The sequence below is a fragment of the Sorex fumeus genome, unplaced genomic scaffold, assembly GCF_029834395.1.
Source record: "Sorex fumeus unplaced genomic scaffold, SorFum_2.1 ptg000337l, whole genome shotgun sequence".
Taxonomy (NCBI): domain Eukaryota; kingdom Metazoa; phylum Chordata; class Mammalia; order Eulipotyphla; family Soricidae; genus Sorex; species Sorex fumeus.
The window spans coordinates 445,313-465,762 of record NW_026606393.1 but is presented as its reverse complement, the minus strand read 5'-3'; the positions used below and the strand labels follow the sequence as shown (position 1 = coordinate 465,762).

General features: G+C 62.7%; 1 protein-coding gene across 1 annotated transcript in view; it reads left to right on the top strand.

The window, feature by feature from the left end:
* The window catches only part of LOC130018955 (protein transport protein Sec16B-like), a gene marked incomplete at its 5' end in the record, with an annotated part of 30,035 nt that extends 9,973 nt beyond the window's left edge, over positions 1 to 20,062 (top strand). The window contains 16 exons of the mRNA XM_056109615.1: positions 279 to 512; positions 2,964 to 3,061; positions 3,500 to 3,581; positions 4,545 to 4,662; positions 6,937 to 7,048; positions 8,036 to 8,141; positions 8,751 to 8,891; positions 9,052 to 9,144; positions 11,239 to 11,400; positions 14,558 to 14,705; positions 15,027 to 15,097; positions 16,232 to 16,354; positions 16,492 to 16,578; positions 16,891 to 17,016; positions 18,411 to 18,497; positions 19,974 to 20,062. Coding sequence (XP_055965590.1) covers positions 279 to 512; positions 2,964 to 3,061; positions 3,500 to 3,581; positions 4,545 to 4,662; positions 6,937 to 7,048; positions 8,036 to 8,141; positions 8,751 to 8,891; positions 9,052 to 9,144; positions 11,239 to 11,400; positions 14,558 to 14,705; positions 15,027 to 15,097; positions 16,232 to 16,354; positions 16,492 to 16,578; positions 16,891 to 17,016; positions 18,411 to 18,497; positions 19,974 to 20,051 — 1,866 coding nt within the window. The remainder of the gene's footprint in view (positions 1 to 278; positions 513 to 2,963; positions 3,062 to 3,499; positions 3,582 to 4,544; positions 4,663 to 6,936; positions 7,049 to 8,035; positions 8,142 to 8,750; positions 8,892 to 9,051; positions 9,145 to 11,238; positions 11,401 to 14,557; positions 14,706 to 15,026; positions 15,098 to 16,231; positions 16,355 to 16,491; positions 16,579 to 16,890; positions 17,017 to 18,410; positions 18,498 to 19,973) is intronic.
* Positions 20,063 to 20,450: the final 388 nt, after the last annotated feature.

Sequence of the window (20,450 nt, the reverse complement as noted above, 5' to 3'; positions counted from 1 at the left end):
AAAATAATCAAATAAATTTGAGAGAAGCGACCAAGGAGCATCTCCCAGCTAGATGCAGGGCCCATCCGCCCCCTCCACCTTTGCTGCAGTTCCCAGCAAAGTGCATGTGTGTACGTGTGCGTGCATCTGCCTGCATGCATGCATGTGTGTGTGTGTGCGTGTGCATGCATGCATTTGTGTGTGCGTGTGCGGGCTGGGCGGGCACCGTGGGAGAGGCCAGCCCGGTGCGGGGACCCCCACCGGGTCCCGCGCTCACTGGGGCTCCCCCCCACCCCCAGTCCATGGTGGGCTCGGACGTCGCCGACCTGCTCATGAAGGACTGCGGGGAGCGGGGCCAGGACCAGCGCCAGCCGCCCGTGGCCGACCTCATCGGGCTGGACGGCGCCGGGGCCTGGCCCATGCCGAGCCCGGGGACCCCGAACCTGCTCACCGGGGAGACCCCCCCGAGCGTGGAGACACCCGCGCAGGTCGTGGAGAAGTTCACCAAGTTGCTCTACTTCGGGAGGAAGAAGGCAAGTGCGCCCCCTGCTGGCAGGCCGCGTCTGTCCCAAGCGCGCCCCCTGCTGGCCGGGGCCGCGTCTAACTCCAGCGCGCCCCCTGCTGGCGGGGCCTCACCACTGCCTGCTTCTCCCCAGCTGCGCCCCCTGCTGCTGAGGCATCACCACCGCCTGCTCAGCTGCGCCCCCCGCTGGCGGGTCCTCACCGCCCTCTGCACATCCCCAGCTGCGCCCCCTGCTGGCGGGGCCTCGTCTGTCCCAAGCGCGCCCCCTGCTGGCCGGGGCCTCGTCTAACTCCAGCGCGCCCCCTGCTGGCGGGGCCTCACCGCCGTCTGCTCAACTGCGCCCCAGGCTGGCGGGGCCTCGTTTGTCCCAAGCGCGCCCCCTGCTGGCGGGACCCCACCACTGCCTGCTTCTCCCCAGCTGCGCCCCCTGCTGCTGAGGCATCACCACCGCCTGCTCAACTGCGCCCCCCGCTGGCGGGTCCTCACCGCCCTCTGCACATCCCCAGCTGCGCCCCCTGCTGGCGGGGCCTCGTCTGTCCCAAGCGCGCCCCCTGCTGGCGGGACCTCACCACTGCCTGCTTCTCCCCCACTGCGCCCCCTGCTGGTGAGGCATCGCCGCCGCCTGCTTAACTGCGCCCCCTGCTGGCGGGGCCTCGTCTAACTCCAGCGCGCCCCCTGCTGGCGGGGCCTCGTATGTCCCAAGCGCGCCCCCTGCTGGCCGGGGCCTCGTCTAACTCCAGCGCGCCCCCTGCTGGCGGGGCCTCACCGCCGTCTGCTCAACTGCGCCCCAGGCTGGCGGGGCCTCGTTTGTCCCAAGCGCGCCCCCTGCTGGCGGGGCCCCACCACTGCCCGCTTCTCCCCCACTGCGCCCCCTGCTGGTGAGGCATCGCCGCCGGCTGCTCAACTGCGCCCCCCACTGGCGGGTCCTCACCGCCCTCTGCACCTCCCTCAAGTGCGCCCCCTGCTGGCGGTGCCTCACCACCCTTTTGCTCTCCTTCCTGGGGAGGAGCAAGAGACCCTCCAGTTACTCTCGAGCTAGTGTCTAGGCCCCGAAGACGGAGAGAGCGGGAGAGGGACCGAGAACTTGCTTATTTTATGTCTTTTGCTGCACGTGGCTCTGTGTGCAGGGCAGTGAGCCAGGGGTCTCTGAGCAATCGCTGGTGTGGCCCCACCGGCCAGATCCAGCCCAAAGTTGTACCTTTTCATACAGGGGGTGACGGAAGGAAGGGAAACAACCGTGGTTCCACCGCCACGAGATGACTCTGGCTGGCCTTGTGGTTTGTTTCCTTGGTGCATTTTTTTAAACATCATCTTGGACTTTGTTTATTTTTGCTTTTTTGTGTTTTTTTTTGGGGGGGTCACACCCGGCAATGCACAGGGGTTCCTCCTGGCTCATGCACTCAGGAATCACTCTTGGCAGTGCTCCAGACCCTATGGGATGCTGGGAATCGAACCCGGGTCGGCTGCATGCAAGGCCAACGCCATCCCCACTGTGCTATCGCTCCAGCCTCTCTTCGTGCATTTTTTTTTTTTGCTTTTTTGGGTCACACCTGGCGATGCACAGAGGCTACTCCTGGCGGTGCTCAGGGGACCCTATGGGATGCTGGGAATCGAACCCGGGTTGGCCGCGTGCAAGGCAAACGCCCTACCCGCTGGGCTATCGCTCCAGCCCCTCTTCATGCGTTTTTAACAGGCATGTTAAACATCACATTTAGTTTACATAGAGTTCTATTTTTCTTTTGTTTTTTTTTGGTGTTGGGGGCCACACCTGGCGATGCTCAGGGCTGACTCCTGGCTCTGCACTCCGGGATCACTCCCGACAGTGCTTGGGGGACCTTTAGCAATGCCTGAGATCGAACCTGGGTCGGCCACATGCAAGGCAAGCACCTTACTTGCTATACTACCTCTCCACTCCCCTCCCCCTGTGAATTATTTTTATTTATTTATTTATTTATTTATTGCTTTTTGGGTCACACCCAGCGATGCACAGGGATGGTTCATGCACTCAGGAATTACTCCTGGCCATGCTCGGGGGACCATATGGGATGCTGGGAATCGAACCCAGGTCGGGCCGCGTGCAAGGCAAATGCCCTCGCCGCTGTGCTATCGCTCCAGCCCCCCTCCCCATGAATTATTATTTAAGAAAACATTTCCCCATAAGCTTCTGGGTTTGATATCCAGGCATGCACACACACACACACACAGACACACACAGACACACACAGATAACACACATACACCCAAAACAAATCATAAAAACTCGCCCCAGTCACTGCATGTGATAAAGCCATTCTGTGGGCTGTACTGAAGCCACCGGCAGTCAGGTGTGGTTGGGGACACGTCCCATGGACCCCTGGTGTGGCCTCTGGCCTCCCGCAGGTGCCTCACACACCCACTGGGAGTGGGGTCAGGGGTGCCAGGCCTGGGTCCTGGGTGGGACTGAGCGTCTGAATGTCCCCAGGAGGCACTGGAATATGCCATGAAGAATCACCTGTGGGGCCACGCCCTCTTCCTGTCCAGCAAGATGGACTCAAGGACCTACAATTGGGTGATGAGCGGGTGAGTGGGTCTCAGGACACCGCCAGGCTGATGGGACATTCCTTTCCTCTAGCGTCTTACCCTTCTGCCCAGACACACTCTACCAGGTCAGTGATGGGAAAGACTCCCGGTGGTCTATCACTGGGCAACCATTCTAGAAAGTTCTAAAAATTTCTAGAAAGTTCTAGAAAGCTCCAGAAAGTTCTAAAAATTTCTAGAAAGTTCTAGAAAGCTCTAGAAAGTTCTAGAAAGTTCCATCTGCAAGGGACTTGGGGCCTCTTCCTTTGAGAATGCCCAGCCATGCCAGGGCGGGGGGTGTGTAGGATTGGGGAGCCCCTGGGTGTTGAGAAGTAGAACTGATAGCAGGGGAGGGGGAAAATCATGCAGGCTAGCCCAGGCCTGGCCCCGGGGGCGAGGGGCTCTCCAGGGGTCCCCCTGACCCCCCACCTATTCCTGCAGTTTCATCAGCACCCTGGCACTCAACGACCCCCTGCAGACCTTCTTCCAGCTCATGTCCGGGCGTATCCCCCAGGCGGCCACGGTAACTGGATGGGGGCCCCCAGGCCAGCATCCCTGGTGGGACCCAGGAGTGAGGGGGATGCCGGGGAATCCTGATCCCCCTGACTTATTTCCTGGGGGCACGGGTGGAACCCGGGGTCATTTTCCCGCTTCTAACAGGCGGAGGTGGGTTGTTCCTGGTGAGTTGAAGGGGTTCAATCCCCTTCTCTGAACAAGACCATAATTTATTAAGGCCATTTATTAATAATTTATTAATTTATTAATACTTTATTAATTTATCAATAAATTATTAATAATTTATTAAGACCATAATTTATTATTATTACTATTATTATTGGGCTGGAGTCATAGCACAGCGGGTAAGGCGTTTGCCTTGCACGTGGCCAACATGGCCAGCCTGGGTTCGATTCCTCCACCCCTCTTGGAGAGCCTGGCAAGCTACCGAGAATATCTCGCCCACATGGCAAAGCCTGGCAAGCTACCCGTGACGTATTCGAGATGCCAAAAACAGTAACAACAAGTCTCATAATTTGCTGTGAGATGTTACTGGTGCCCGCTCGAGCAAATCGATGAACAACGGGAGGACAGTGCTACAGTGCTATAATAATTTTATTATTTGTAATAATTATTATTTGGTTTTGGTCACACCCGGCGGTGCTCAGGGATCCACTCCTGGCGGGGCTTGGGGGTCCCTGTGGGGGGCCAGGGGTTGAGCCCCAGCTGTCCAGGCCAGTGCCCTTCCCGCTGTGCTCTCAAGCCCCGTTTTGGGGTTCATTTTAGAGACTTTCGGGGGGAGACTCTGGCAGTGGCCCCAAGGGATGGGTGTGGCCCTGGCCCCATGCTGGGGGCCGCGCTTGGCATTGCTCGGGGTGACGGGGTCCCAGGGTCGGATGGTGCCCTGACCCCCCCACCCCACGGCCTCCTGCGTTCGTGGGTGTCGGCCGTCCTGAGCACCCCTGGGTGACGGCTTCCTCCCCCTCTGCAGAGCTGCGGGGACCAGCAGTGGGGAGACTGGAGGCCGCACCTGGCCATGGTGCTGTCCAACCAGGGCGCGGAGCCCGAGCTGCAGCGGAGGACAATCGTCACCTTGGGGGACACCCTGGGTAAGCCCCGCCCCGCCGGGCCACCGACCCTCCCTCCTTCCTCCTCCCCTCCCTCCTTCTTCCTCCCTTCCCTCCTTCCTCCCTTCCCCTCCCTTCTTCCCTCCCTCTCTTCTTTCCTTCCTTCCTTCCTTCCTTCCTTCCTTCCTCCCTCCCTCCCTCCCTCCCTCCCTCCTTCCTTCCTTCTTTCCCTCCCTCCCTCCCTCCCTCCTTCCTTCCTTCCTTCTCTCCCTCCCTCCCTTCCTTCCTCCTTCCTTCCTTCCTTCCTTCCTTCCTTCCTTCCTTCCTTCCTTCTCTCTCCTTCCTTCCCTCCCTCCCTCCTTCCTTCCTTCTTTCCCTCCCTCCCTCCTTCCTTCCTTCCTTCCTTCCTTCTTTCCCTCTCTCCCTCCCTCCCTTCCTTCTTCTCTCTCCTTCCTTCCTTCTCTCTCCTTCCTTCCTTCCTTCCTTCCTTCCCTCGTTCCTCCCTCCCTCCCTCCCTCCCTCCCTCCCTTCCTTCCTTCCTTCCTTCCTTCTCTCTCCTTCCCTCCCTCCCTCCTTCCTTCCTTCTCTCCCTCCCTCCCTCCCTCCCTCCTTCCTTCCTTCCTTCCTTCCTTCCTTCCTTCCTTCTTTCCCTCTCTCCCTCCCTCCCTTCCTTCTTCTCTCTCCTTCCTTCCTTCTCTCTCCTTCCTTCCTTCCTTCCTTCCTTCCTTCCTTCCTTCCTTACTCCCTTCCTTCCTCCCTTCCTTCCTTCCTTCCTTCCTTCCTTCCTTCCTTCCTTCCTCCCTTCTCTCTCCTTCCTTCTTTCCTTCTTTCTCTCTCTCTCCTTCCTTCCTTCCTTCCTTCCTTCTCCTTCCTTCCTTCCTTCCTTCCTACCTTCCTCCCTCCTCCTTCCTTCCTTCCTTCCTTCTCCTTCCTTCCTTCCTCCCTCCCTCCCTCCTTCCTTCCTTCCTTCCTTCCTTCCCTCCTTCTCTCCCTCCCTCCCTCCTTCCTTCCTTCCTTCCTTCCTTCCTTCCTTCCTTCCCTCCCTCCCTCCCTCCTTCCTTCCTCCCTTCTCTCTCCTTCCTTCTTTCCTTCTTTCTTTCTCTCTCCTTCCTTCCTTCCTTCCTTCCTTCCTTCCTTCCTTCCTTCCTTCCTTCCTTCCTTCCTTCCCTCCCTGTGGCCATACCTGGCTGTGCTCAGGACTTCCTCTGGCTCTGTGCTCAGGGGTCACTCCTAGCACTTCTGGGGAACCACATGGGTTCCAGGGCTTGAACCCGAGTCCGCCGTCCCGCCCAAGGTGCTCTCCCTCTCTGGCCCCCGGGCACCTGGTTATTTCTCAGCATCTCTGCTGTGACCAGCTCAGCCAGATGCTCCCTGCAAGGGGAGGTGACCCTGTAGGTCCTGTCACCATACATCCCTCAGCAGACAGTTGTGTTGTGTCCACTAACCGTCCCCCTCGCCCACCTCAACCACCCGGGTCATTGTGGAGTCTTAATGACTCTTATCTGGGAAAGTGCTCTAGAATGTTCCAGATCAGTGGCTCTCAAATTCTGTCAAAGACTTTGTCGTACTTTGCGGATGGTTTTTCGGTTAAACTTTGGATTTCTCCATGAGGGCCAGAGAGATAGCATAAGGGTTAGCGCACCTGCCTTCCAGGTGGCTGACCTGGTTCGATCCCGGGCACCACATATGCCCCCCAACGTGCCCCCTGCCGCCAGTGCCATTGAGCACGACCCCAAATTGCAAAATACCCACGGAAGGAAGCTCATAGCTCAGAAGTGGCTGGTGTTGAGGGGTCTTCCACCTGTTTGATGGAACTTGGGGTTAAGGTCATTGAAGATGGGCGGGAGGGGCTGGCACAGCGGGGAGGCGTTTCCTTGCATGTGGCCGATCCGGGTTCGATCCCCGGCATCCCATAGGGTCCCCCGAGCACCACCAGAAGTGACCCTGAGTGCAGAGCCAGGAGTCAGCCCTGAGCATCGCCGGGTGGGACCCAAAAGGCCAAAATAATAATAATAATAATAATAATAATGAGTCATGGGACCGGACAGATAGCACAGCGGGGAGGGAATTTGCCTTGCATGCAGCCGACCCGGGTTCGACTCCCAGCATCCCATAGGGTCCCCCCAAGCACCGCCAGGAGTGATTCCTTCCTGAGTGCAGAGCCAGGAGTCAGCCCTGAGCATCGCCGGGTGGGACCCAAAAATGGGAAAAAAAGGGATATCAAGGTGGAGGGAGGAAGGGGACTGGGAGGGGGGGTGTCTCCCCGTCGACCCCCCGGGTGACCCCCCACCACCCCCCTGCTTGTCTCTCCGGCAGCTTCCAAGGGGCTGGTGGAGGCCGCGCATTTCTGCTACCTCATGGCCCAAGTGCCCTTCGGCCACTACCCCGTCAAGACTGACCGGCTGGTCTTGCTGGGCAGCAGCCACAGGTATGTGGGCGGGGGGACCCCCCACCCCCCTCGCCCCTTGCAGAATCCCACCCTAGCCGGGGCCAGGGAAATGCCCCGCGATGCCGCGTTGCGCCACCAGAGGGCGCGCCTCCCCTGTGCTTCGGCTGCAGTGCTCCCGCCTGGCCACTGGGGGCGTCCAGGCACCGTGGCTGGAGCTTCCAACTAAAAAAAAAACACCAAAAAAGAAGCAAAACTACAAAAAAGCTCCGTGGGAGCACTGCTAGGTTTGCAGAGGCCGCTGGGGTTCTGCCCGAGCGCCCTGATGGTGATTCCACAACCCCCCTGTGCAAAGGCCGCTTGCCCCTCTGCTGACCTCCAGACGTGCCCTTGGACCGGGATAAATGACCCCAGGACCCCCGTCCCGTCCTGTCCTGCCCAGCTGCCCCCCACCCGCCAGGGGCTGCCGTCTCCCAGGCCCACCGGCTGAGCCTTTTTAATTCTGGCCACTCCCGGTGATGCTCAGGGCTGACTCCCAGCTCTGCACGCAGGGGACAACTATGGGATGCCGGGAATCGAACCCGGGTCCTCTGCATGCCAGGCAAGCGCCCTCCCCGCTGTGCTGTGGGCTGGGGCCCGTAATTTGTTTTGCTTTCTGGGTCCCACCGGCGATGCTCAGGGCTGACTCCCGGCTCTGCACTCAGGGATCGCTCCTGGCGGTGCTCGGGGGACCCTAGGGGATGCCGGGGATCGAACCCTGGACGGCCGCATGCAAGGCAAATGCCCTCCCCGCTGTGCTATCTGTCCAGTCCCCATGACTCATTATTATTATTATTGTTAATATTATTTTGGTCTTTTGGGTCCCACCCGGTGACGCTCAGGGCTGACTCCTGGCTCTGCACTCGGGGATCACTCCTGGCGGTGCTCGGGGGACCCTATGGGAGGCCGGGGATCGAACCCGGGTCGGCCACGTGCCAGGCAGACGTTATCACTGTTCTCTCTCCCTCCTCCCTCCTTCCCTCCTCCCAGCCAAGCGTTCCCGAAGTTCGCCACCACCGAGGCCATCCAGAGGACCGAGACCCTCGAGTACTGCCAGACGCTGGGCCGCCCCCAGGCCTCCATCCCGTCCTTCCAGGTCTGACCCGCCCCTCCCCGGCTCCGCCGTGTCACTGCAGGACGGTCACTCCGGGGTCTGGCGGGGTGGACGTCCGGGGACACTCGCTGTCTGGGCCCGTGAGGGGCCGAGGAAGGCGGCTGGGTGGGGGTCAGATGTGCCGCCCTGGACGGGGCTGGGGCCCAGGGGGCAGGCCTGGGGTCGGGGGCCTGGACAGCTGGCCTGCGAGGAGGCTGACCTGAGTTTCCCTCTCCCCTGCCCGCGGCTGCGTCTGCGCCTCCTCCTCCTCCTCCCCCCTCCTCCTTCTCTTCTCTGTTCTCCCTTTCCTCCTCCCCCCTCCTCCTCTCCCTCCTCCTCCTCCCCCCTCCTCCCCTCCCTCCTCCTCCCCCTCCTCCTCTCCCTCCTCCCCTTCCTCCTCCCCTCCCTCCTCCCCTTCCTCCTCCCCTCCCTCCTCCCCCTCCTCCCCTTCCTCCTCCCCTTCCTCCCCCTCCTCCCCTGTCTCTCCCTCCTCCCTCTCTTCTCTCCCTCCTTCCCCTCTTTCTGTCCCTCTTCTCCCTCCTCGTCCCCCTCCTCCCCTTCCTCCTCCCCTCCCTCCCCCTCCTCCCCCTCCTCCTCCCCCTCCCCCCTTAGGCGTACAAGCTGCTGTACGCGGCGCGCCTGGCGGACCACGGGCTGGCGTCGCGGGCGCTGCGGTACTGCGAGGCGGTGGGCGCGGCCCTGCTGGCCCGGGGCGGGGCGGCCCACCCGGTGCTGGCGGCCGAGCTGGTCAGGGTGAGGGGCGCCCCGGGGGCGGGGGGCGCATCCGGGCGGGGACAGGCGGGCGCGGGCCGCGGGACCCCAGGAGGCGGGGTGGGGTGGGCTGGGGCCGGGGTCCCCGCAGAGCAGAGCCGGCCGCCGCCTCCTGAGCCCCGCCCGCCCCCCGCCCGCGCAGCTCGCCGAGAGGCTGAAGTTCTCGGACCCGCTGGACGCGGACCCGGAGCCCGAGTGGCTGGTGCAGCTCCGCCGCCGCCAGGGGGCGCTGCAGGTGCCAAGGGACCAGCGGGCCGGGGCGGGGCCGGGCGGGGCCGGGCGGGGGCGGGGCGGGGGCGGGGGCGGGGCTAGGGCAGGGGGCGGAGCTGAGGCGGGGGGGAGGAGATAGGGCAGGGGGCGGAGGAGCTGGGGCGGGGGGAGGAGATAGGGCAGGGGGCGGAGCTGGGACAGGTGCGGGGCTAGGGCAGGGGCGGGGCTAAGACAGGTGCGGGGCTAGGACAGGTGCGGGGCTAGGACAGGTGCGGGGCTAGGGCAGGGGCGGGGCCAGGACAGGGGGCGGAGCTGGGGCAGGGGCGGGGCTAGGGCAGGAGGCGGAGCTGGGGCCGGGTGGGCGGAGATAGGGCAGGGGGCGGAGCTGGGACAGGAGCGGCGCTAGGACAGGGGCGGGGCTAGGACAGGTGCGGGGCTAGGGCAGGGGCGGGGCCAGGACGGGGGCGGAGCTGGGGCAGGGGCGGGGCTAGGACAGGAGGCGGAGCTGGGGCCGGGGGGCGGAGATAGGGCAGGGGGCGGAGCTGGGACAGGAGCGGCGCTAGGACAGGGGCGGGGCTAGGACAGGGGCGGGGCCAGGACAGGGGGGCGGAGCTGGGTCAGGGGCAGAACCAGGGCAGGGGGCGGAGCTGAGGCGGGGGAGGAGCTAGGGCAGAGGCGGAGCTAGGGCAGGGGATGGAGCTGGGGCAGGGATGAGCTGGGGCAGGGGCGGAGCTGGGACAAGGGTGGGGCTAAGTCAGGGGGAGGAGCTAGGGCAGGGGGCGGAGCTGGGACAGGGGGTCAGAGCTAGGACGGAGGGAGGAGCTGGGTAGGGGGCAGAGCTAGGGCAGGGGCGGGGCTAGGCCAGGGGTCAGAGCTAGGGCAGGGATCAGAGCTAGGGCAGGGGGCGGAGCTAGGACAGAGGGAGGAGCTGGGGCAGGGGCCAGCCAGGGCTGGGGCGGCCCTTTGCAGCCCTCTCTGCTCCCGGGCTGTGGTGCACTTTTGCCGCCAGCAGGAGGTGCTGTGGCAGAGCCTGCGAAAGGAGAAACCTTTTCTCTTGTTGAAAGACGACCTCTTCCTTTTTAAATTTTGTTTTTTGGGACCACCACTAATGGCCTCAGGGCTTCCTCCTGGACTCAGCAGTCTCTTGGCAGGGTTCGGGGGATCAGATGTGGTGCTGGGGAATTGAACCAAAGCTGGCCGGGTGCAAGTGCCTGACCCTCTGTACTATCTCTTTGGCCCTAGTTTTTGCTGTTAACCCACACCTGGTGGAGCTCTGAGCTTCCTCCTGGCTCTGTCCTCAGGGATCACGCCTGATGGCATCGAACCCGGGCTGCTGCATGCAAAACAAGCACCTCATTTGCTGTACTATCTTATCCAACACCTTCCTTTTGGGGAGGGGGTTTGAATCACACCCGGCGATGCTCGGGGCTGACTCTTGGCTTTGCACTCAGGAGTCACTCCTGGCGGTGCTTGGGAGACCCTATGGGATACCGGGGATCGAACCCAGGTTAAACACTTAACAAGGCAAATGTACTCCCTGCTGTACTATAACTTCACCCCATCAGCCCCCACCCTACCTAGCCGCTCTTTTATAATTTGTGTTAAAATTAAAGCCCCAGAGGTCTTTGCCCCTTGTCTTCCACTAGTACGGTCTTTTTGATGGCTGCATAATATTCCCCACAGAATACTCTCATCTTGGGTAGGCATGGGCATGCTACATGCTCATTGCTGCAGCAACAAAAGTGGGGCGCACTGTCTCCATGATGCAGCTCCGTCCTCTTCAGAGAAATAACCCAGAGGGGGGCTGCCAGGTGTCCTAGCAGTGGGCACCCTTCACTTTTGGGGGATCCCCGCGCCGTTTCTCCATGGCAGCTGTCCAAAGTTTTGCATCCCCACCAGCTTCGCCTCCTGTCTTTTGGGGACCAGTTCTGCCCACACCAACATGCCCTGGGCCTCCTCCCTTCCCCCCAAAGCCTCGTGATTCTGAGCACTCACCCACGGGGGCTCAGGGAAATGACGAGGCTCCCCCAGTTCCCTGGCCGCTGGACCCTGGGCAGGACTGAGGCCAGGCACCCCCCTTCCCTGCAGCCTCTGCCCTGGCGTTTCCCGCTGGCCGTAGCTTCCCAGCACCTGCTCCCCACGCGTGTTTGCCCGCTACAAAGAATTTCACTTGATTTTTCACAGGCAAAGGGAGCGAGAGACGCTGAGGACCCTGGTTCAGTTTATTCAGCTGTTTCGGGAGCTGGAGGAGCCGATGCAGGCGGCCAGACAGATGAGCCGAGTACGTGGGGTTTGGGGTGGGGTCGTACAGAGAGGCCGCCCCGTCGTTTCCCGGGTACCGTTCCAGCATCTCCACTGGGGTTCAAATCTCCTTGGAGCGGTTGCCATGGAGCTGGACCACCCGGGCGGGTTCCTTCCCACGCAGACCCTCCTGGGGGCCAGAGAGGGGGCTGGCCCTGTGCTTCCTGCCCTCCTTGGGGCCAGAGGATGTGTTTTACCCCAGTGGGTGGTGCTGTTGGGGGGCAGGCCGGGGGGATCCCCCCACCCCTCCCTTGCCCTCACTTCGCTCCAGGCAGAGCAGGGAGGCAGCAAAGGGCCAGCTGCCCTGTCTCAGATTCTGGGGGTGTGGAGTGTGGGGGGCACCAGGCTAAGCAGTTTCTGATTTTTTTGGTGGGGGCGATGCTCAGGGGGTCCTCCTGCACTCAGGCGTTACTCCTAGCGGTGCTCGAGGGACCCTAGGGAGTGTCCTGAATCGAACCCGGGTCAGCCACGTGCAAGGCAAGCGCCCTCCCTGAGATACCTGAGTTTCTGACTTTTACTGTTTTTTTTGGGGGGGCACATGCGGTGGTGTGGGATGGTGGACCCACAGAGAAAGTCACGTGCTCCAGCACTTGATGTTATCTCCCCGGCCCTGCTCTGGGCGTGGGGGGTCCTCAATGGCCGTGTCTGTGCCCACCACTCAGCAGAATGGCAGAGACACAAGGACTGGGTCTCAGACGGGGCGGGGCCAGGGCTGGACGAAGCTAGGGTAGGGGCGGAGCTAGAAATGGGCGGAGCTAGGGCTGGGGTGGAGCCAGGGCTGGGCGGACCTAGGGTAGGGGCGGAGCTAGGTCTGGGCGGAGCTAGGGATGGGGTGGAGCCAGGGCTGGGTGGGGCTAGGGTAGGGACGGAGTTAGAGCTAAGCGGAGCTAGGGATGGGGTGGAGCCAGGGCTGGGCGGGGCTAGGGTAGGGGCGGGGCTAGGGCTGGGCGGAGCTAGGGCTGGGGTGGAGCCAGGGCTGGGCGGAACTAGGGTAGGGGCGGAGCTAGAGCTGGGCGGAGCTAGGGATGGGGTGGAGCCAGGGCTGGGCGGAGCTATGGTAGGGGCAGGGCTAGAGCTAAGCGGAGCTAGGGATGGGGTGGAGCCAGGGCTGGGTGGGGCTAGGGTAGGGACGGAGCTAGAGCTAAGCGGAGCTAGGGATGGGGTGGAGCCAGGGCTGGGCGGGGCTAGGGTAGGAGCGGGGCTAGGGCTGGGCAAAGCTAGGGATGGGGTAGAGCCAGGGCTGGGCGGAGCTAGGGTAGGGGCGGAGCTAGGGCTGGGCGAAGCTAGGGATGGGGTGGAGCCAGGGCTGGGCGGAGATAGGGTAGGGGTGGGGCTAGGGCTGGGCGGAGCTAGGGATGGTGTGGAGCCAGGGCTGGGCGGAACTAGGATAGGGGCGGAGCTAGGGGCGGAGCTAGGGTGGGGCTTGAGCCAAGGCTGGGTGGAGCCAGGGTGGAGCAGTGCCAGGGCTGGGTGGAGGAGCTATGGCGAGGGCGGACCCAGTGGAGCTAGGGTCGGGGCGGAGCTAGGGTGGGGCGGGGCCAAGGCTGGACAGAGCTAGAGCAGGGGCAGAGCCATAAATGGGTGGAGCTATGGTGGGGGCAGAGCCAGGACTGGGCGGAGCTAGGATGGGGGCGGAGCCAGAGATGGGTGGAGCTAGGGTGGGGACGGAGCAGGAATGGGTGGAGCTAGAGCGGGGGCGGAGCCAGACATGGATGGAGCCATGGTGGGGGCAGAGCCAGGACTGGGCAGAGCTAGGATAGGGGCGGTGCCAGGGCTGGACAGAGCTAGAGGGGGAGGGTGGCGAGCTAGAGATGGGTGGAGCTATGGTGGGGGCAGAACCAGGACTGGGCGGAGCTAGGGTGGGGGCGGAGTCAGGGCTGGGCGGAGCTAGGGTGGGGGCGGAGCCAGAGCTGGGCGGAGCTAGAGCGGGGGCGGAGCCAGTGATGGATGAAGCCATGGTGGGGGCAGAGCCAGGACTGGGAGGAGCTAGGGTGGGGTGGAGCCAGGGCAGGGCGGAGCTAGATTGGGGCGGGGCCAGAGATGGGTGGAGCTATGGTGGGGGCAGAGCCAGGACTGGGCGGAGCTAGGGTGTGGGCGGAGCCAGGGCTGGGCGGAGCTTGGGGTCCAAGATTGGGTGGGAGCTAGTACTGGGGTAGAGGGCATTGCACCAGTCTCCCACCCGAAACGTGACCCCCTTTTCCATGCTCTGTTCTTAGGCCTAATTAACCCTGTCTAGTAATTCAAGCATATGATTAAAAAATATATCTGGGGCGGGGATTATACCTGGTGGTGCTTGATAGCTGCTCTTGGCTCAGTGCTCGGGGGTTGTTCTGAGTGCTGCATGGGCGATCGTGTGGTGCTGGGGATTGAACCCGGGGCTCCTGCAAGCAAAGCCTGTTCTCTGCCCACTGAGCCATCTCCCTGGCCCCTGATTTTGGGGGGGGCATTGGGGTCATACCAGCAGTGCTCAGGGGCTGCTCCTGGTTTGGTCCTCAGAATTTAACCCCTGGTGGTGCTACGGGGGCCGTGTGTGGTGTCAGGGATTTGAAGCAGGGTCGGCCATACTTTAACAACCCTGTGGTGTCTCTCGGGGCCGTTGGTGTGTGTGTGTGTGTGTGAAGCGAGTTAGCTTTTATTGAATGAAATTTACTTAGACTGTGAGGAGAGAGAGGGGGGTGAGCAGGCAGCTTCTGCTCCCTGTGCCCGGTGCTGGGGGTCCATATCCATGTGAGGGGCTGATTCTTTGTGTGTGTGTGTGCTTTTTGGGTCCCACCCGGTGGTGCTCAGGGGTCCCTCCTGGCTCTGCACTCAGGAATCACTCCTGGAGGTGCTCGGGGGGCCCTATAGGATGCCGGGGATTGAACCCGGGTCATCCGCGTGTAAAGCCAATACCCTCCCCTCTGTGCTATCGCTCCAGCCTGAAGGGCTGATTCTTGAGCTCCCAGCGGTCAGTGGCCAGCTGCCCATGTCCCCCCACGTGCCCAACCTGCGCCAACACGGGCCGGAAGGTTCTGGGGGGCCGGGTAGATGCCAAATCCACCCTCCCCTCTCCCTCTCTCCCTTCTGCAGGGGGGCTCCTGGGTCCCAGCGGTGACCCCGAAGGCCTTGGTGACAGCGCGGTGACCCCGTTCCTGCAGCCCCCTCTGGGCCTGTCGGGCGCCCACTCAGCAGACGACGGGGGCGCGGCGCCCGCGGTGGTCCCAGTGCCGCTGTACCCCGTGGCCCCGGCCGCTCTGCCAGGGCGTGGGGGCAGCGGGGCAGGGCCTGAGGCCCCCCTGCCCCCTGGTGAGTCCGTTCATGGCCGGGTCCTCTGCCTGCCCGCCCCTCTGTGGGTCGGGGGTCTCAGGCTGGCCCGGTGGGTCTCAGCCTGGGGGGCGGGACAGCTGCAGAGAGGAGCCGCCCTGGGGAGGGTCCTGGGTTCCAGCTCCAGGGGTTCTCTGGGCTGGGGGCTGAGGGGGCTGGCCAGCGTGTGTGGGGTCCCCTCCCGGGGGGCTGTGTGGGGTCCCTTCTGGGCGCTATGTGGGGTCACCTCTCGGGCGCTGTGCAGGGTCCCCTTCGGGGGGCTGTGGGGTATGGCTTGGGGACAGCAGGGCCCGTTCTGTGCAGCAGGGGACCCTGGCCCGGCCCCGGAGCCCTTCCTGCCCCTGGACGGTGTGGAGGTGACGCCCGGCCCGCAGGTGAGGAACAGGGTACGCATGTACGCATGTTCATGTATGTGCATGTGGACACGTGTGTGAGTTCGGGCCAGAGCTATGGGCTGCACCGAGTATTAGGGTGGCCCGTGTCTCCACCTCTCCCCCCTGCACTCCTGTCTCCCACTTCCTCCTTCCCTCCCCTCCCCTCCCCCTCCCCCTCTCTTCCTCTCTCTCCTTCCATTACTCTCCTCTCTTCTCTCTCTCTCTTTCTTCCTCCCTCTCTAATTCTCCCTGTTTCTCTCTCTCTCTCTCTTTTGCTTTTTGGGTCCCACCCGGCGATGCTCAGGGCTGACTCCCGGCTCTGCACTCAGGGATCACTCCTGGCGGTGCTCGGGGAACCCTAGGGGATGCCAGGGATCGAACCCTGGTCGGCCGCGTGCCAGGCCAATGCTCCTTCCCCCCTGCTGTGCCACCTCTCAGCCCCCCCTCCCCTCCAGACCGTTGGGAGGCCAAAGCAGGATCTGTGCTCCCAGCATCCGTGAAACATGCAGAACAGTGCTCACGGCGCGGTGGATTCTCCTTCTGTGCCAGTGTCCCCTAAGGAAGGTTCTGGTGGGCACCGGAGAAGCGTAGAGCAAGGGGGAGGGTCACGCAGGACCCAGGCTGGAGCCAGAGCACAGCGGGGAGGACGCTTGCAGCCTCACGTGTGGCCGACCCGGGTTTGATCCCCGGCATCCCATAGGGTCCCCCAAGCACCGCCAGGAGTGATTCTTTTTTGGGTCCCACCTGGCGATGCTCAGGGCTGACTCCCGGCTCTGCACTCAGGGATCCCTCCTGGCGGTGCTCGGGGAACCCTATGGGATGCCGGGGATCAAACCCGGGTCGGCCATGTGCAAGGCAAGTGCCCTATCCGCTGTGCTATCACTCCAGGCCCCAAGGAGTGATTCTTGAGCACAGAGCCGGGACTCAGCCCTGAGCATCACCAGGTGGGACCCCCAAACCAACCAACCAACCAACCCAACGAAGTAAATCACGCAGGACCTAGTACAGCCCCCGAGGCCAGGGAACAGGACATTTCATGGGGACTCGCTGGGTGGAGCTTGTCAGGCCTTGGGGGGGTCCGGCCCGTGCCCCTGTCCACGCCCACAGCTCCGTGCTCTTTTCTGCTCGCTCCAGGTGACCCCAGTTCCCAGGGTGCCGGTGTCCCCAGCGAGTTCGGCCAAGAAGGAGCAGGAGGTGGAGGAGAAGGAGGAAGAGGAGGAATCACCTGCAGCCAGAGAGAAGCAAGAGAACTCCAAGGTGGGGCCCATACTGTCCTCCCCCTCCCCCAGGGCAGCTGCTGGGTTGGAATTGGGCCTGGTGGGGTCCCCGCCCCTCCTGGGGCGCCCCCGTCTCCCCTCCAAGTACCGGAAGTGACCCCCCCTTTCTTCTTCCAGGGCTCCGGCTTTGGCTGGTTCAGCTGGTTCCGTTCCAAGCCCAGCAGTTCCTCGTCCTCTGGAGACGAAGACCCCTCGGACTCCGAGGTGACGCCCCCCGACCCCCCAGACGCCTGGGAGCTCCCGCCGAACCCCACCCCCCCCGGAACAGGGCCTTTGCACGAGCGGCTGGAGCGGGTGGGGGGCTCACTGGGAGGGTCAGGGGTGATTCAGGGTCTTGGGTGCGAGGGGTCAGCGCGAGGGGTTTCCCCCACACCCCCGGGTGGAGAAGTGGCCGGAACTGAGGTTTTGGGGGACGGCGATGGGTCTAGGAGCCCAAGGCGGGTGGCGCAGGGTAGACCGTGGCCCTAGGGGCCAGCGGGGCCACCCCTCCCGACGGTCCCCTCTCTGCACCCCCAGGACGCCCCCAGACCTTCACACCCGCCCCGCGCTGACCCGGGTCCCGCCCTGATGCCTTCCTCAGCCTTCCAGCCGCTGTCAGGGGCAGCCGATGGCTTGAGGGCTGGAGGCCTGCCTGGGCCTGCGGTGAGCTGACCGGAACTGGGGGGGGGGGGTCCAGGGGCACGCCCTGGGTGGAGGGGAGTGGCCTGCACGGGCCTGGGGGTCCCAGCCTGGGAGGCTTCCCAGGCCCCCAGAACAGGGTGTGGGTGTGTGGGGGGCTACAACAAAAGGCATTTTATTTATTCAGGCCACCTCCACTGTGGAGGTGCTTGGCTGCTACTCCTGGTACAGTGCTCAGCCGCTGTTCCTGGCACAGTGCTCGGCTGCTGCTCCTGGCACAGTGCTCGGGGCTGCTCCCGGTGGTGCTCAGGGGAACCTGCAGTGCTGGGGGGACAACCCAGGCCTCCTGTGTGCAGCCCCATCTTTCTGCCCCATCCTCTCCGGTTGTTTAATTTGACCCGGAAGTGGATTCTGGAGTCTGACTTTGGGTGTCAGCTGGGCTGGGTTCTCCAGGCCCTGGTTGGCCGCGTTGCAAGGCCAACGCCCCCCCCTTGCTAAACTGTCCCTCCAGCCCCCAAAGAACCGCTTTCTCAGACCCGGTCTCCAGCCCCTGGCGGCTCGCACCCAGCACTCAGCGTCCTTGGCGAGGCCTGGAGCAGTCTTTGGTTGGCGGGTCGTGGGGTCTCGGGGATGGAGTCCCAGGCCCCCTGCGTGCAAAGCCAGCGCTGAGCCCCTGAGCTGTTGCCACCGCCCAGCACACTCTTGGCCCCAGGCAGCTGCTGGTGATGCGAGAGATTTTTTTTTAAATTTTTAATTGATTTTTTATTTTTTGGGATTTTTGGGGCACAGCTGGCAATGATCAGGGCTGACTCCTGGCTCTGCACTCGGGAATCACTCCTGGCGGTGCTCGGGGGACCCTAATGGGATGCTGGGGATCGAACCCGGGTTGGCCGTGTGCCAGGCAAATGCCTTATGCATTGGACTATTGCGCCACCTAGATTCTTTTTTTCTTTCTTTCTTTCTTTTTTTTTTTTGCTTTTTGGGTCCCACCCGGTGATGCTCAGGGCTGCCTCCTGGCTCTGCACTCAGGAATCACTCCTGGTGGTGGTCAGGGGACCCTAGGGGATGCCGGGGATCAAACCCAGGTCGGCCGCGTGCAAGGCAAACGCCCTACCCGCTGTGCTATTGCTCCAGCCCCTTTCTTTCTTTCTTTCTTTCTTTCTTTCTTTCTTTCTTTCTTTCTTTCTTTCTTCCTTCCTTCCTTCCTTCCTTCCTTTTTTGCGTCACACCTGGCGATGCTCAGGGCTGACTCCCGGCTCTGCACTCAGGGATCACTCCTGGCGGTGCTGGGAGGACCCTATGGGATGCGGGGGATCGAACCCGGGTCGGCCGCGTGCCAGGCAAACGCCCTCCCCGCTGTGCTATGGCTCAGGCCCTGGTGCACGGGTCTGATGGTTTCTCGTGACTTCCTGTCTCAGGCCTCGCCGTCGGACTTCAACCCCGGCTTCCTGCTTCCTCCGCCCACCTTCCAGGTCCCCCTCTACAACCCAGCTCAGGTGCCGCAGGTGAGGAGGGGCCGGCAGGGGAGGGAGGCGGTGGGGGGGGGGCGGGGATGGGCGCACTGGGCTGGGGTTCCAGTGCTCCCGCCCAGGGGTGGGGGTGGTTGCAGTGTTGAGGACCGGACTCAGGGTCTCACAGGCGCCAGGCAGGTGCTCTCGCCTCAGACCCATCTGCCTCATGTGTGTGAGTGTCCGTGCATGTGCGAACACACGTGTGCCTATGTATGAGTGTGTAGACATGGGTGTGCATGTGTGAGTATGCGTGATTGTGTGTATACACACGTGTGTGTGTGTGTGTTTCTGAGCATGAGTTTTGCTTCCCTGTGTCGAGTGGGAGCGATTTTCAGGGGAGAAATGCTCAAGGAGGGACCAGGGTAATAGCACAGCAGGGAGGGCGTTGGTCTTACATGCAGTCAACCCGGGTTCGATTCCCAGCATCCCCTGGGGTCCCCCGAGCACCGCCAGGAGTGATTCCTGAGTGCAGAGCCAGGAGTCAGCCCTGAGCATCGCTGGGTGTGGCCCCCAAACCAAACCCCCCAAATGCTCCATCAGTGGCATAGCCTTAATACCACCACTCCTGACTATTTTTTTGTTTGGTTTTTCTTTTATTTGTTTTTGCTTTTTGGGTCCCACCCGGCGATGCTCAGGGGTTCCTCCTGGCTCTGCACTCAGGAATCACTCCTGGTGGTGCTCGGGGGACCATATGGGGCGCTGGGAATCGAACCTGGGTGGGCTGCGTGCAAGGCAAAGGCCCTCCCCGCTGTGCTATTGCTCCAACCCCATTTGGTTCGTTTTTTTTTTTTTTTTTTTGCTTTTTTTGGGTCACACCCGGCACCCGGCGATGCTCAGGGGTTACTTCTGGCTCTGTGCTCAGGAATCACTCCTGACGGTGCTTGGAGGACCCTATGGGATGCTGGGGATCGAACCTGGGTTGGCCACGTGCAAGGCAAACGCCCTTCCCGCTGGGCTACGTCCTTGATTTTTGTCCTAAGCCTGACGCTGAGAGGTGCAGCGGAGGAGGGCGTGAATGATGGGGTCCACTGCTCACAGTGTCCGTGAGGATAAGCCCAACTCCTCACCTCTCTGGTGCAGGCCTCGGGGGGCTCTGCACCCCTTTCCAAGCACCCCTTTCTCTCACCACGCTTTATTTTTATTTTATTTTATTTATTTTTGCTTTTTGGGTCCCACCCGGCGATGCTCAGGGCTGACTCCTGGCTCGTGCACTCAGGAGTCACTCCTGGCGCTGCTCGGGGGACCCTAGGGGATGCCGGGGATCGAACCCGGGTCGGGCAAGTGCCAGGCCAACGCCCTCCCCCGCTGTGCTATGGCTCCAGCCCCTCCCACCACCCTTTAGAGGGGCTGCAAATAATTGGCGCCCCCTGCTGGCCAACCCCAGGCAGTGCTCTGAGTCCTGTCCCTTGGGGGTGGGGTGGGGGAGGGGGCACACGGGACTGACCAAGCAGGGTCTGTGCTTCGTTCCAGCTCTCCACCGTGTCCAGCCAGAACCGGCCAAACCGCCTCGCCCAGCGCCGCTACCCTGCTCAGCCGGCCGTGCTGTGATCGGGACCCCTGCCCAGTCTTGTCTCCCTGGCGCCCCCTGGAGGACGGTCTTCGCCAACCCCCCCCATGTCCCCCTCCTCACACACACACCTCCTGCCCCCCCCCCCCCCCCACCTCCTGGCCTGCTACAGGGTCTGGATGTTGAAGACTTCCTAGTGGAACACAGGACATACAGAAGTCCAGCTGTGTGGGCTCCCGGCACCCACCCAGGTCTGTCTCTGAATACGGGGGTGTCAGGACCCCTGGATGTGATTCACGCTTGGGACGGAGGACCCTGATTTGTCTTTTTTGTTTTTTTCTTTTTGGGTCCCACCCGGCAATGCTTAGGGCTGACTCCTGGCTCTGCACACAGGAATCACTCCTGGCGGTGCTCGGGGGACCCTATGGGGTGCCGGGGAT